General features: G+C 46.3%; 1 protein-coding gene across 6 annotated transcripts in view; it reads right to left on the bottom strand.

Annotated features, from left to right (window-relative positions):
• LOC129705968 (tripartite motif-containing protein 66-like) overlaps nt 1-16,442 on the bottom strand; it is a 249,841-nt gene that overhangs the window by 74,998 nt on the left and 158,401 nt on the right. For all 6 annotated transcript variants that reach the window (XM_055649939.1, XM_055649937.1, XM_055649938.1 and 3 more), the window contains 3 exons: nt 14,129-14,275; nt 13,841-13,955; nt 717-1,615 (listed from right to left, as the gene is read on the bottom strand). In XM_055649939.1, coding sequence (XP_055505914.1) covers nt 717-1,615; nt 13,841-13,955; nt 14,129-14,275 — 1,161 coding nt within the window. The remainder of the gene's footprint in view (nt 1-716; nt 1,616-13,840; nt 13,956-14,128; nt 14,276-16,442) is intronic.

The raw sequence follows: 16,442 nt of genomic DNA, 5'->3' as shown, positions 1-16,442 counted from the left end.
CATGGCACTTGGGTAGGATGGGCATCATCGTCAGCATGGGCAAGTTGGGCCAAAGTGCCTGGTTCCTTGCTGTATGATACAATGGCTTTAGCGATAGGAAGCGTATACAAGGCTAGGGGCCAAATCCAGGCAAATAAGATTATCCAAGTATGCCATTTGATCAGCATCAACAGGGTGGGATGAACTGGCCATTTTTTATTTGCTTACTGTCTGGTGACTATTGTACTAGACTAGACTGCAATCTCTATTAAAATTGTAACAACAATGCATTTCAATGCAGGGAAATAAAAACTCAGAGATTCAACCATTAGCAATAATTGCTGGGATCTAGTGCTCCTTCACCAATCAAAGAGGGTAATCAAATCGAACAAAATAGATATTAATGCTTTTTCAATGGACCTTTACTGAATACTATGAGGCTAAATAATGTTCTCTTTCTTCAATTTTAATTCTTATTCCCCCTGTCCTCAACAAAATAAACCATCATCATTTAGTTTTTATTCAAGTTGTAGAGTTAAAACTCCACACAGATTGAATTCCCCCTGGATATGAAGACCAGCCAGGACTTGTTCTCCCTGAAAGCCTTGAAACTTGTTCAAAGCCTTGAAACTCTGTTCCACATCCATCCATATTCTCAATTCAAAAATAATACCAACAATTATAAAAGGATGATTGGGATAAGCCTTATAACCTGTAATCAAATGTGTTCCACTTACAGCCACTTGATTGACCACATTGAATTGTGGCACCTGGTTCTGTTCCCTCTGTCGCGCCTGATTATTCAGCATTGCTCTTTGTTGCCCACAATCTTCCACTAGAATATTTTGCTTTTTTCGAACAAATTCCCTCAAAGTAGTCTGTATGTTCTGTGGGGCCTGGTGGAACTGACGTACTTGCTGGAGAACTTTAATAGGCATTTGCTCTGGTTGACTCTGTTGGCCTGTTTCCTTAGATGGATGCTTCCCCTGTGACTTTATAAAGGAGAATTGTTGTTGAATTTGTTCTGGTGGTAACAGCCGCTTCATTGTAAATGGCTGCACTGATGTTTGATTTGATAATTGTACGTGTTGCATTTGAAAATGTTGCGTCTTTTGAGGCCGATGCACAAGGTGCTTTGGTTGCTGTAAGGTCACCAAATGCATTGGTGTCATGCTTCCTTGTTGTGGTGCAGTAGATGCTGAATGCAATCGCGGCTGCAAATGTTGTGTTTGAAGATGTCCGGCTAAAACTGTGCATTGTTCAGGTCCAGTTTGAGCCGCATGCCATGGCTGTATTGGTTGCTCTGGGAATGGACATGGGAAATATTTCTGTTGACTCTGCTTCTGCTGCATTCCACTGTACTGCACCTGAAGCGGATGCTGCATGCTTTCTACCATTTGACCTACAGTCTGATGATTCTGAAAACTGTTTGCAATCCTGTGGTCTTTTTGAATTGTACATGTATCTGCACAATGATTTCTGCAGACGGAATATTGTTGGCCAGGACTTTGGCATAGAAGGGATGGCGGTAAACAGGGTCTGTGATCTGCAGTGCCTGAAGGTACTGAGGGTTGCTGATGGAACGAGGACTGGCATTCCTGGAGGGTTGAATTTTCAGAGTCAAAAGATAAATGACCTGAGGAAAAAGACACAAAATCTTAATGTACTTTCAATAAAAAAATAAAAAAAATTTACATGGTGCTTCCTTTCTATATTTAGAGACCCAACTTTATGGATACTTTCATGGGCAACAAAGACCTTTATTGCATTCCAGTATCTCTCTCTGAAATTTTAGTTTAGCTTAGAGAAACAGCATGGAAGCAGGCTCTTTGGCACACCGACTGCACTAACCTATTCACTAGGGACAGTTTACAGAAGCCGATTACCCTACAAACCTGCACGTTTTGGGAATGTAAGGGGAAACTGGAGCACCCAGAGAAATTCCAAGCAGTCACAGGGAGAACGTTAAAAACTCCATGTAGATCGCACCCGTAGTCAGGATTGAACCTGGGTCCCTGACACTATAAGCCAACAACTCTATCGCTGCACCACTGTGCCATTCTTATCCTCAAGTCTGAAGAATGAATACAGGAAGCTAATTTATTACACAAAAATGCTGGAGAAACTCAGCGGGCCGAAACGTTGCCTATTTCCTTCGCTCCATACATGCTGCTGCACCCGCTGGGTTTCTCCAGCATTTTTGTGTACCTTCGATTTTCCAGCATCTGCAGTTCCTTCTTAAACAAGCTAATTTATTAGATGCCTGCATAAACACCTACAGGACCATAAAGATCATTGAGTCAGGAGAGGGAAAGACAACTTTTGTTGAAGAATGGTCTCGACCCGAAACGTCACCCATTCCTTCTCTCCACAGATGCTGCCTGTCCCACTGAGTTACTCCAGCTTGATGTATCTATCTTCAAGAGAAAGCCAACCATGTCTGATGGCATTAACTAAGGATGGTATATGCATAGATCAGTTAAACATCTCTATGGTAACTCTAAAAAAAACAAGTAACTAAATATAAATTAAAATTAAAATATAAATTAGGGCCAGTCTCAATTGCTAAGCTCAATATCACATTGCATAACACACACAGCATGTCAACATTATACTAACTATTACTTTGGTTTCACTGTCAATTGCAAAGTCAAGATATTCAAACCAATGCCACTGCATTAAAGTATTAAAAAAATCCATAATCACAAGTCTTTAAAGTTTCAATTTTGAAAAAAACCCTCCAGATTATGGAAAGTTCCATGTCTGTGACAAATTCAAACAAATATTTTTTTTAAGGAATTACTAGCAATTTTTGCCATTACAAATACAAATTACAAACTTCCATTTATTATTAATAAAGAACAGAATCATGTGTAAAAGGTAGCTGTGCATCGTTAAGTTCAGCTGGTATAATCCTACAACTCTAACAAAAGAAAAACAAGAACCAAGTAGTTTGGAAGCATTTGTTTTCATCCATAAAGATTTACTGGGTAAAAACAACCTTCTGTGTGAATGTTTCCCCATAGATTCCGATTAAATCTTTCCCCTCTCACCTTAACCCTATGTCCTCTAGTTCTTAATTCTCCTTCCGATGAAAAAAAAATTCTCCAGCTAAATGGCATCTTTCGTACAATACTCTACGAATTTCATTGTTCTATCTGGGACATGACAATAAAACAGTCTTGACTTGACTCTTGACGCATGGTGTCCAAAACTGAACACAATACTGCAAGTGCAGCCTCACAAATATCTTGTACAACTGCAACTTAACGCCTACTTTTATGCTCAATTTATTGCCCGATGGCCAGTGTGTAATTAATTACACCAATTACTTCTTGATTACCATAATCAGGGTAACAGATTCTGTGTGTTCACCCGATCTATTCCTCTCATGATCTTGTACACCTCTATAAGATCACCACCCCTCATCGTCCTCTGCGTCAAGGAATAAAATCCTATCCTGCTCAACCTCTCCCTCAAGTCCTGACCTGCTCGCACATGCAGGGATCGAAATTAACTGTTGCCCAGGTGCCAATGGCCATCTAAAGACCCGCTGGGCAACCTAAAAGCCGTGCCATTTTGCTTGGCAAGCACCCAGGACACCTGCCGTTCAACCCCGAGTGGGCCCCCCTCTTTATCTCTCTCTCTGTCACTCTCCATCTCCGCCCGACATCCGTGTCTGGGCAACCGCTTTCCAGCCGCTCCTCATCCGCCGGCTGCCTTGCACATGCGCACTGCCACGGCCAGCACATCATCGGCCGCCCTGCACATGTGCACGGCCATGGCAACTGGTCGGCGCCAGGCACTTTCTCCCTCCCTTTGCATTGTGGGAGATCTGGCCGCCATTGCTGTCCGGTCGTCGCCTCGCCGTGACCACTGAAAACCAATGCAGAATCACTCCCTGGAGTAACTCTTGCTTCTTGGTTTCTTAGTCCTCCAAAAATATTCCAAATGGAATTTAAACTGGAGGTGTTGGAACGTCCACCACCAAACTCCAAACTCTGAACAATAAAAGCCTATTGCATTTTATCTGTTTATTTATTGTGTATATATATGGTCTATGGTATATAGACACACTGAACTTTTATCTCCTGTTCTGTATTATGTTTACATATTCTGTTGTGCTGCTGCATGCAAGAATTTCATTGTCCAATCTGGGACACATGACAATGAAACTCTCTTGACGCTTAACTTGGATTTAAGCACAAAAGGGTTCTTTGGAAAGAAGAGCTACCTTAAATTTAGTTGCTTCTGGTTGGGTAACTATGGTAGGGTGAAGAATATTCCATGCTTTAATTGTGCGGGGGAACTCCATGGAGCAGCCAGCATCTCTGGATAGAAGAAATTGGGTGACGTTTCGGGTAGAGACCCTTCTTTAGAACACTTTAGTGTTTTTAGTTTCATTTAAAGATACAGCATGGAAACAGGTCCTTCGGCCAAATGAGTCCACGCCGACCACCCATCACCCGTACACTAGTTCTATCCCACACATTAGCGACGTAAGTCAAGAGTCAGGAGTGTTTTATTCTCTCACGTCCCAGTTAGAACAATGAAATCCTTACTTGCAGCAGCACACCAGAATATGTAAACATAGTACTATGTAAACAATGTTATAAACGAGAAAACAAAACAGTGTATATTTATATATGAATATATAATATATTGTGGCAGGGGCTCGCAGGAGTCCAGCCAAAAACGCGGGTTGTGTGCACTAGACGTGTTTATTCTCTCCAATACAGCTCCTTACTCCTCCTCGAACACGGGCGTTGCCCCGCCTTAAATACCAACTCAGGTACCGACCCCGTGACTAGCTCCTCCCACACCAAGACGCCGCCCTCTAGAACCGATGGTTCGTTGTGCCCTTGGGTTGCCACCAGGTGCCGCCACATGACCCCTCAAGAACCAGAGGCACCGAACTGGACGGGACGGAGCACGATGCGGCCAAAACGCGTAGATATAACCCCACGCCCCGGGGGCTTGCTCGGTTCGGGAGAATCTCCGGGATTCCGGGACGATGGACGCCGCGACGGGGAGGTTGAGCCACATGGACTGGCTCACTCAGGTCCAAGTGGACCGGTTTCAAATGAGCCACAGACACCGTTTCACGCCGGCCTCCCATGTCCATCGAATGTAGTAGGCCCGTGCCGCAGCACGCGAAAGGGACCTTCATACGCGCGCTGCAAGGGCGACCTGTGAGAATCACGGTGGAGAAAAACGTACGGGCAGCCCATCAGTGACAGTGGCGCATGGGAAGGGCCCACTCCATGACGCGAGGTTGGGATGGGAGACAGGGCGCCGACCCTCTCCCGCAAGCGGATCATCACCGATGACGGGGGTTCCTGGGACCCATCAGCAGCAGGGACAAACTCCCCGAGGACAGTGGGCGGAGCACCATATACCTACTCCGCGGAGGACGATGACAGATCCTCCTTGGGGGCCGTCCGAATCCCCAACAGGACCCATGGCAACTCGTCCATCCACCCGGGGCCTGTGACACGAGCCTTCAGGGCGGCCTTCAGACATTGGTGGAACCGCTCCACCAACCCATTTGATTGGGGATGGTACGCTGTCATGTGGTGGAGCTGCGTCCCCAACAGGCGGGCCATGACGGACCACAGTTCAGATGTAAACTGGGCGCCCCAGTCAGACGTGATGTGAAGTGGAACCCCAAATCGGGCAATCAGGCTGCTACGAGGGCACGAGCACACGACTGAGTTGAAGTGTCCGTGAGCGGGATGGCCTCCAGCCACCGCGTAAAATGGTCAAACCACCGTAAGCAGGTGTGAAACACCCTGGGACGGAGGCAGTGGACCCACAATGCCCACGTGTATGCAATTGAGCTGCTGGCGTGGCACTGATAAATCTTGAACGGGCGCCCGGACGTGTCTATGCACCTTTGATGTCTGGCACGGGATGCACGCCTGGGCTCAGCGAGCGACCTACTTCAGAAGTCCGTGCCACATAAACCTTGCGGCCACCATAGCGACCATGACCCAGATGGATGGGTGGGCCAGCCCTTGGAACACCTCAAAGACGTGACAGCGCCAGGCTGCCGGAACGATAGGCCTCGACTGGCCCGTGGATACATCACAGAGGATGGAACCTGAGGGACCCAACGGCACGTCCTCAAGCACCAAGCCAGAGATCGCGGTGCGGTACGCCGGCATCTCATCGTCCGCCAGCTGGGCCGCTGCCAAGTCAGAGTAATCTATCCCTGAGGCCAGGTTAAGCACGACTGCAATTACCAGATGGGACAAAGCATCCGCCACGAGGTTGCATTTCCCAGCGATGTGTCGGACGTCCGTTGTATACTCCGAAATAGCCGCCAGCTAGCGCTGCTGATGGGCAGACCAAGGATCCAAAATCATTGCGAAAGCAAACGTGAGGGGCTTGTGGTCCGTGAAGGCTACGAAGGAACGGTCCTCGTGGAAGTACCGGAAGTGCTGCACTGCGAGCTGTAAGGCGAGCAGCTCGCGATCGAAAGTGTTGTAGCGCTGCTCCGCAGCTCTCAGGTGGCGGCTAAAGAAGGCGAGAGGCCGCCAACGGCTGTTAACAGACTGCCTCCACATGGATTGAGCTGCTCCGTGCGTCACGCTCTTTGACCCGATGACCTTACGTGCAACCTCCCTATTATTATTACAGTAAATCTTTATAATGGATTTCGGTTACAGCAGATAGACCAACCGCTGCCCACGCTGCCACCTGTACCGCCGACCGTTCAGAGTGTCTGTTGCCGCAGCGACCAGCAGCAGCGGTGCCCACCCACACCTACCCGTCGCCACAGCACTGTGCCTGCTGCCGCCGTCGCAACCTTCACCGCGGCTGCACCTGCCGCTGCAGCTGCCGCCATCGCAACCCCGACCACTCCATTCCACACCTGCCATGGCCGCCCCTCGCCCGCACTCCACAACCGCTCATAGTGCCTGCCGTAGCTCGTAGCACTCGCAGCACCTCCCCCAGCGGGCACCACAAGCACCAGTTGTTCCCAGCCCGGCTATGCCTGCCACCGCCGCACCCCTCCTCCGCTCACCGGCCGCATGCAGCTCCACTGCTGCCGCCAGCCCGGCTATGCCTGCTGCCGCTGCACCCCTATGACGCTCACAAGCCACATGCAGCTCCACTGCAGCCGCCAGCCCGACTATGCCTGCCGCCGCTGCACCCCTATGACGCTCACCAGCCACATGCAGCTCCACTGCCAGCCCGGCTACACATGCCGCATCCGCTGCTGTCACACCAGCTGCTCCCAGGAGCGACTGCCATCGACGTCTACACCATCCTGGCCGTTCCCACACCACCATTGTCACTGGCACCGCACCACCACCACTCCGGCCATTTCGCAAACCCTTAAGGGCCTGTCCTACTGCGGCACCATAATTTGTGAGTTTGGAAGAGTTTAGGAGAGTCAAGGAGAATGTCGTGGTCTTGTTGTGTCGCCAAAGTAGAACTCCTCCTACAACCTTTCGACTATGTAGAGAACCTCCTACGAATATGTAGACCTCCTAAGACCATATAGAAGACCTCCTAACATACTATACTAACACTATCTACGACTACCTTCGATTACCTTCGATTGCTTTCGATTACCTACGAATAAGATGCCGACCTACTATGACCTACTTTGAATAAACCTACGAGCCCACGCCGACCAATCTTTACTCGCGGATAATTTTTCAGCTAAAAAATACTCCTCGACCAAACTATCTACGAGCAACTATGCGGGAACTTCTCTCGAGGATGAAGGAGAGTTACATTGACCTCCGAGGACCACGTGTCGACCATGCTGTGAGTTTGAGTCGAGCGCAAACTCTTCTAAACTATCAAATTAGGTCCCCACAGTGGGACAGGCCCTTTACCTGCACTTTGTTTGTCCATAGATCATGACCAATACACAATAGACAATAGGTGCAGGAGTAGGCCATTCGAGCCAGCACCGCCATTCAATGTGATCATGGCTGATCCCCAACCCCGTTCCTGCCTTCTCCCCATATCCCCTGACTCCGCTGACCAATGACATAATTGTCAGAATTTGCACAGCACGCAGTCAGGGTCTCGAATGGATTCAGCAGGAGCAATCTGGACACCAGCCTCATCAAGTCTTGCCGGTTCATAGTGAAAGCTTCTGGCACGATGAGCGGCTTCTGTGCCTGCTAAATTAAGAAGGATTGACGCTCGAACAACAGGGTCAGCAGTAGGGTGAGCCACATCAATGTAGATTGAGAAATCTTCTTCAAATACATGCCATCGTTCTGCGCCATCCTCATCAAATACTAAGACCTCTGGTTGTCTGAGAGCAGAGGCCATTGTAAAACAGTTGAAAAACTATAAACTAAAATAAAAGCAATAGAATTAAGGAAGGAGTAAGCTTGTATACTCTGACACCATGTTGTGTTGTGGCTGTCCAAATAACTGAAGCCTAACACCATGATAAAGGTCCAAAGATTTTATTAACGACATAGCATAGGTAACTTCATGCTAGCACGTTTTTCTAATAATGCCGGAACCAGGCAGGGGGGGTAACTGTAAAGCTAGTGGGTGTAACCACAAAAGCATGACTCATAACATGTGGGACACTGATCTACACTGCAGGCCTGAGCACTCAACTCGCTTGGATTCCACACGTAGTTTTGGGACTAAGAGTCTGAAGAAGGGTCCCTATACGAAAGGTCACCGATCCATGTTGTCCGACCTCCTGAGTTAAGGGCCTGTCCCACGAGCATGCGACTCCATGCGGCAAGCGCGACCTAACGTGGTCACTTGAGCCGTACGGCCTCGCGGGGCCGGTCCCACTTCGATCGCCGGAGCCGTATGGAGTTGTGCGGAGCTGGTCCTGACACCGCACGGGGCGCCGAAAAACTGACCGTGTTTAAAAATTCCGTGCGGCAACGGCCTGCCGGCCCGCAGCCGCCTCGACGCCTTGTCATTCACTCGACCTCCGCGTGGCTCCCGCTTCTGGTTTGGTCGCGCTTGCCGCATGCAGGCGCATGCTGGTGGGACCGTCCTTCTCTAGGTGGCGCTTTAGGTGGCGCTTGCCGCATGGAGTCGCATGCTGGTGAGACCGGCCCTTTAGGTGGCGCTTGCCGCATGGAGTCGCATGCTTGTGGGACAGGCCCTTTACTCCTGCACTTTATGCCCTTTCGCATTTTACAACTGCAGTCATTTATTTCTGATACTGATACAATGATTATACTTTACACGGTTACATAGAAACATAGAAACATTGAAAATAGGTGCAGTAGTGAGCCATTCGGCCCTTTGAGCCTGCACCACCATTCAATATGATCATGGCTGATCATTCAACTCAGTATCATGTACCTGCCTTCTCCCCATTCCCCCTGATCCCTTTAGCCACAAGGGCCACATCTAACTCCCTCTTAAATATAGCCAATGAACTGGCCTCAACTACCTTCTGTGGCAGAGAATTCCAGAGATTCACCACTATCTGTGTGAAAAATATTTTCCTCATCTCGGTCCTAAAAGATGTCCCCCTTATCCTTAAACTGTGACCATTAGTTCTGGACTTCCCCAACATTGGAAACAATCTTGCTGCATCTAGCCTGTCCAACCCCTTAAGAATTTTGTAAGTTTCTATAAGATCCCCCCTCAACCTTCTAAATTCTAGCAAGTACAAGCCGAGTCTATCCAGTCTTTCTCCATATGAAAGTCCTGACATCCCAGGAATCAGTCTGGTGAACCTTCTCTGCATTCCCTCTATGGCAAGAATGTCTTTCCTCAGATTAGGAATGTTGCCTCCCTGGTGCAAGGGTCAGGGATGTCACTGAACAGCTGCATAACATTTCTGGAGGGGGAGGGTGAACAGCCAGTTGTTGTGGTGCATATTAGCACCAACGATATAGGTAAAAAAAGGGATGAGGTCCTACAAGGTGAATTTTAGGAGTTAGGAGATAAACTTAAAAGTAGGACCTCAAAGGTAATAATCTCTGGATTACTACCAGTGCCACGGGCTAGTCAGAGTAGAAATAGGAGGATATTGCAGATGAATATGTGGCTTGAAAAATGGTGCAAGGGGGAGGGATTCAAATCTTTAGGGCATTGGAACCAGTTCTGGGGGAGGTGGGACCAGTACAAACAGGACGGTCTGTACCAGGGCTGGAATGGAACCAATGTCCTTGGGGGAGTGTTTGCTAGTGCTGTCGGGGAGGATTTAAACTAATGTGGCAGGGGGATGGGTGCAATAGCAGAGAGGCAGAGGGGTGTAAAATGAGGGTAGAAGCAATAGGTAGCAAGGTGAAAAGGAAAAGTGGCAGGCAAACAAATCCAGGGCAAAAATCAAAAAGGGCTACTTTTCAACATAATTGTATAAGGGGTAAGAGTGTTGTAAAAACTAGCCCAAAGGCTTTGTGTCTTAATGCAAGGAGCATTCGTAATAAGGTGGATGAGTTCAATGTCCAGATAGTAATTAATGAATATGATATAGTTGGGATCACGGAGACATGGCTCCAGGGTGACGAAGGCTGGGAGCTGAACATCCAGGGATATTCAATATTCAGGAGGGATAGACAGAAAGGAAAAGGAGGTGGGGTAGCGTTGCTGGTTAGAGAGGAGATTAACGTAATAGAAAGGAAGGACATTAGCTTGGGGGTTGTGGAATCGATATGGGTAGAGCTGCGAAACACTAAGTGGCAGAAAGCGCTAGTGGGAGTTGTGTACAGGCCACCTAACAGTAGTAGTGGAGTTGGGGATGGCATCAAACAGGAAATTAGAAATGCGTGCAACAAAGGTAAAAGTTATAATGGGTGACTTCAATCTACATATAGATTGGGTGAATCAAATTGGCAGGGGTGCTGAGGAAGAGGACTTATTGGAATGTATGTAAACCAACATGTGGAGGAACCAACGAGAGAGCAGGCTATTCTAGACTGGGTATTGAGTAATGAGGAAGGGTTAGTTAGCAGTCTTGTTGTGCGTGGCCCCTTGGGCAAGAGTGACCATAATATGATTGAGTTCTTCATTAGGATGGAGAGTGACATTGTTAATTCAGAAACAAGGGTCCTGAACTTAAAGAAAGGTGACTTTGAGGGTATGAGACGTGAATTGGCCAAGATTGACTGGCTAATGATTCTTAAAGGGTTGACAGTGGATATGCAATGGAAGGCATTTAAAAACTGCATGGATGAACGACAACAAGTGTTCATCCCAGTTTGGCAAAATAATAAATCAGGGAAGGTAGTGCATCCGTGTATAACAAGGGAAATCAGGGATAGTATCAAAACAAAAGATGAAGCATACAAATTAGCCAGAACAAGCAGCCTACCAGAGGACTGGGAGAAATTCAGAGTCCAGCAGAGGAGGACAAAAGGCTTAATTAGGAAAGGGAAAATAGATTATGAAAGAAAACTGGCAGGGAACATAAAAACTGACTGCAAAAGTTTTATAGATATGTGAAGAGGAAAAGATTAGCTAAAACAAATGTAGGTCCCTTGCAGTCAGAAACAGGCGAATTGATCATGGGGAACAAGGACATGGCAGACCAATTGAATAACTACTTTGGTTCTGTCTTCACTAAGGAAGACATAAATAATCTGCCGGAAATAGCAAGGGACCGGGGGTTAAATGAGATGGAGGAACTGAGTGAAATCCAGGTTAGCCGGGAAGTGGTGTTAGGTAAATTGAATGGATTAAAGGCCGATAAATCCCCAGGGCCAGATAAGTTGCATCCCAGAGTACTTAAGGAAGTAGCCGCAGAAATAGTGGATGCATTAGTGATAATTTTTCAAAACTCTTTAGATTCTGGAGTAGTTCCTGAGGACTGGAGGGTAGCTAATGTAACCCCACTTTTTAAAAAGGGAGGGAGAGAGAAAACGGGGAATTACAGACCAGTTAGTCTAACATCGGTGGTGGGGAAAATTCTGGAGTCAGTTATTAAAGATGGGATAGCAGCACATTTGGAAAGTGGTGAATTCATTGGACAAAGTCAGCATGGATTTATGAAAGGTAAATCATGTCTGACGAACCTTATAGAATTTTTTGAGGATGTAACTAGTAGAGTGGATAAGGGAGAACCAGTGGATGTGTTATATCTGGACTTTCAGAAGGCTTTCGACAAGGTCCCACATAAGAGATTAGTATACAAAATTAAAGCACATGGTATTGGGGGTTCAGTATTGATGTGGATAGAGAACTGGCTGGCAGACAGGAAGCAAAGAGCAGGAGTAAACGGGTCCTTTTCAGAATGGCAGGCAGTGGCTAGTGGGGTACCGCAAGGCTCAGTGCTGGGACCCCAACTATTTACAATATATATTAATGATCTGGATGAGGGAATTGAATGCAACATCTCCAAGTTTGCGGATGACACGAAGCTGGGGGGCAGTGTTAGCTGTGAGGAGGATGCTAGGAGGCTGCAAGGTGACTTGGATAGGTTGGGTGAGTGGGCAAATGCATGGCAGATGCAGTATAATGTGGATAAATGTGAGGTTATCCACTTTGGTGGCAAAAACAGGAAATAGACTATTATCTGAATGGTGGCCGATTAGGAAAAGGGGAGATGCAACGAGACCTGGATGTCATGGTACACCAGTCATTGAAAGTAGGAATGCAGGTGCAGCAGGCAGTGAAGAAAGCAAATGGTATGTTAGCATTCATAGCAAAAGGATTTGAGTATAAGAGCAGGGAGGTTCTACTGCAGTTGTACAGGGTCTTAGTGAGACCACACCTGGAGTATTGCGTACGGTTTTGGTCTCCTAATCTGAGGCCATAGAGGGAGTACAGAGAAGGTTCACCAGACTGATTCCTGGGATGGCAGGACTTTCATATGAAGGAAGACTGGATAGACTTGGCTTGTACACGCTAGAATTCAGAAGATTGAGGGGGGATCTTATAGAAACTTACAAAATTCTTAAGGGGTTGGACAGGCTAGATGCAGAAAGATTATTCCATCATTCCGATGTTGGGGAAGTCCAGAACTAGAGGTCACAGTTTAAGGATAAGAGGGAAGTATTTTAGGACCGGGATGAAAAAATCATGTTTTACACAGAGAGTGGTGAATCTGTGGAATTCTCTGCCACAGAAGGTAGTTGAGGCCAGTTCATTGGCTATATTTAAGAGGGAGTTAGATGTGGCCCTTGTGGCTAAAGGGATCAGGGGGTATGGAGAGAAGGCGGGTACAGGATACTGAGTCGGATGATCAGCCATGATCATATCGAATGGCGGTGCAGGCTCGAAGGGCCGAATGGCCTACTGCTGCACCTATTTTCTATGTCTCTATGTCTATGTTTCTATGTGCAGGCAAATGTTATTAGAGATATATAGCCATATTTCCTAACGACTTGAAAGAAAACCATTTTGGCCCATCGAGTCTCTGCTTGCTCACAGAACACAATCCCATTCCTCATTGTTATTTTCCTGACACCCATTTACTTCAGGTTTCCATCCACTTCCCCTAACCTCCAATTTAAACTAAATTCTATCAAATTCTACTATCTATCTGCCTGGAGACAAGGAGCAATTTCCAGCAGCAACCTACCAACTCACACACCCTTGGGATATGTGATCAAACTGGTACATCTGGTACGTACCCACATGATCATAGGACGAAGGTGCAAACTCCACAAAGGTGGCACAAAGATAAGGATTGAACCCAAGTCTCTGGAGCAATTGGATTGCAGCTCCAGTAGCTTCACTACTATGATGCCCTTTTTTGATGTATAATAATTGGAAAATGCACTGAAATATTAATCATTCATAACGAAAGTGTATTTTAAAAACAAATATATTTTTATGTTGACATTTCCTGTATAGACTTTGATCAATACCTAATGATAGTGATCACCAATTAAAGTTGCAAGGTGAATATCCATTGATGGGGGCAGAGAGCAATATGACATTTTGCTTCAATGTTTCCTACCTAAAGCAGAGAGCTTATTAGTCCACAAGACAGAATCCCAGTGAAAATGAATTTTGGAGTGTCCCAAATCTGTGTTGCACTCGGTTTCCAGTATACGATGCATCTGAAACAAGATCTAAAAAAGGAACATTAAAAATTGTTACTCCGTTAGCCATATAGCCATTGAAATTGAGTTCAATATTCAATGCCCTGTTATATAAATTGTGATTATAATAACAAACACACAGATAATACTACACCATCACTTTGCTCATCATTTCGTATACAGAAATGGCTATTCATACTTACTAGTTCCTTGCTGAATATGAAAGGAATATTGTTCTTCCTCGCAACCGCCCAGTTGATGAAGTTTAACACATGCTCGAGGTTTCTGCACAATCCCATCACTGTTTGAAGTCGATGCTCCAGTTTAAGCCTTCGTTCATTTGTAATTCTCTACAAGTTTGAAATGGAAAAGCAGCATAATCAGCAAAATAGGATCAATTACTATAGAATCCCCATGGGATACAATTATCCATTGCTGAACACAGCCAAATCAAGGGCAGGGAGGGAGGTAGGTGTGTTGCTGCTTTGGATTCTACCTTTCTAGCAATCCCTAGTGGATGGCAGGTATAGTGCATGTACGTGTTAAATTCACTTGCCTCACACACACTGTAAGATGCTGCACTCAAGGAAGAGCTGCCCTGACTCAAACCTGCATTCTAAAAGCCCTGTCCCACAGTGCGAGTTCATTCCAAGAGCTCTCCCGAGTTTAAAAAAAATCAAACTCGTGGTAAGCACGGAGAATGAACGTAGCCGGTACGTCGGAGCTCGGGGGAGTCTCTTAGCACCAACGGCAGGTACTCGGGAAGACTCGCTAACGGCAGGTAAGCACGGGAAGACTCGTGAAGGTTTTTCAACATGATGAAAAATGTCCACGAGAGCCCCGAGTACTGACGAGTGGCCATTACCGTAAATCTCCGAGTTCGAATCAGGGCAAACTCGGGAGAGCTCTTGGAATGAATACGTACTGTGGGACAGGGGTTTTATGAATGCAGAAGTCTGAAGAAGGGTCCCGACCTGAAACATCACCTGTCCAGTTCCTCCAGAGAGGCTGTCAGATCCATTTAGTTAATTCAGCATTTTGTGTCAATCTCTGCATTTTTTAGAGATCAGCTCACCTTTTGGTGTCCAGATTTACATTAGAATCCTTGCCATTAATTAACCATATAACCATATAACCATATAACAATTACAGCACAGAAACAGGCCATCTCGGCCCTACAAGTCTGTGTCGAACAACTTTTTTCCCTTAGTCCCACCTGCCTGCACTCATACCATAACCCTCCATTCCCTTCTCATCCATATGCCTATCCAATTTATTTTTAAATGATACCAACAAACCTGCCTCCACCACTTCGACTGCAAGCTCATTCCACACCGCTACCACTCTCTGAGTAAAGAAGTCCCCCCTCATGTTACCCCTAAACCTCTGTCCCTTAATTCTGAAGTCATGTCCTCTTGTTTGAAATTCAGTGGAATAAATGTAATTTAAACAGCCAAACTTTTTTACATGGTGCAATTCAAAGGGGTTTATCATTTCTACCAAATATCCAAGTATATATGCTACCAAATGATTTGTGACATTTGAGCATATTTGCATGTGACATATTACACGTTTTCAGTAATCTACAGTTCATGTTCATAAGTTCTAAGAGCTAAATTAGTCCATTCGGCCCATCAAGTCTACTCCACCATTCATTTTTTGGCTGATCCATCTATCCTTCTGAACTGCATTACGGTAGCGGCAGCGGAGACCCGACTCGGCCTCTGAGCTGTGGCGAGGCAGCGACCACCCGCGGAGTTTGAACCGTCGCCTCGGCGCAGAGGGAGAACAAAGAGAGAAGAGCCAGAGACTTTAAGATTTTGCCTTCCACCACAGTGAGGACGTGTTTGGTGAACTCACTGTGGTGGATGTTAAATTTGTGTTGACTATGTGTTTTGTCATTTTTTTAAAATTATATGTATGACTGCAGGGAAACAGAATTTCGTTCAGACCGAAAGGTCTGAATGACAATAAACAAATCTAATCTAATCTAATCTAATCCATTAGGGTTATAGAGTCATAGAGTGATACATTGTGGAAACAGGCCCTTCGGCATAACTTGCCCACACCGGCCAACATGTTCCAGCTACACTTGTCCTACCTGCCTGAGTTTAATCCACATCCCTCCAAATCTGTCCTCTCCATGTACCTGTTTAATTGCTTCTTAGATGTTGGGATAGTCCCAGCCTCAACTACCTTCTCTGGCAGGTTGTTTCGTACATCCACCACCCTTTGTGTGAAAAAGTTATCCCTCAGATTCCTATTCCTCTTTTCCCCATCACCTTAAACCTATGTTCACTGGTCCTCGATTCACCTACTCAATGAAAGAGATTCTGTGCATTTCCCTGATCTATTCCTCTCATGATTTTTTATACCTCTGTAAGATCACCCCTCAACCTCTTGCTCTCCAGGGAATAGTCGCAACCTACTCAACCTCTCCCTATAGCTCAGACCATCTAGTCCTGGCAACATCCCCGTAAATCGTCTCTGTGCCCTTGCCAGTTTGATAACATCTTT

The sequence above is a fragment of the Leucoraja erinacea genome, chromosome 18 (assembly GCF_028641065.1).
Source record: "Leucoraja erinacea ecotype New England chromosome 18, Leri_hhj_1, whole genome shotgun sequence".
In the NCBI taxonomy this organism is placed as follows: domain Eukaryota; kingdom Metazoa; phylum Chordata; class Chondrichthyes; order Rajiformes; family Rajidae; genus Leucoraja; species Leucoraja erinaceus.
This window is presented reverse-complemented; position numbering and strand designations above follow the sequence as displayed.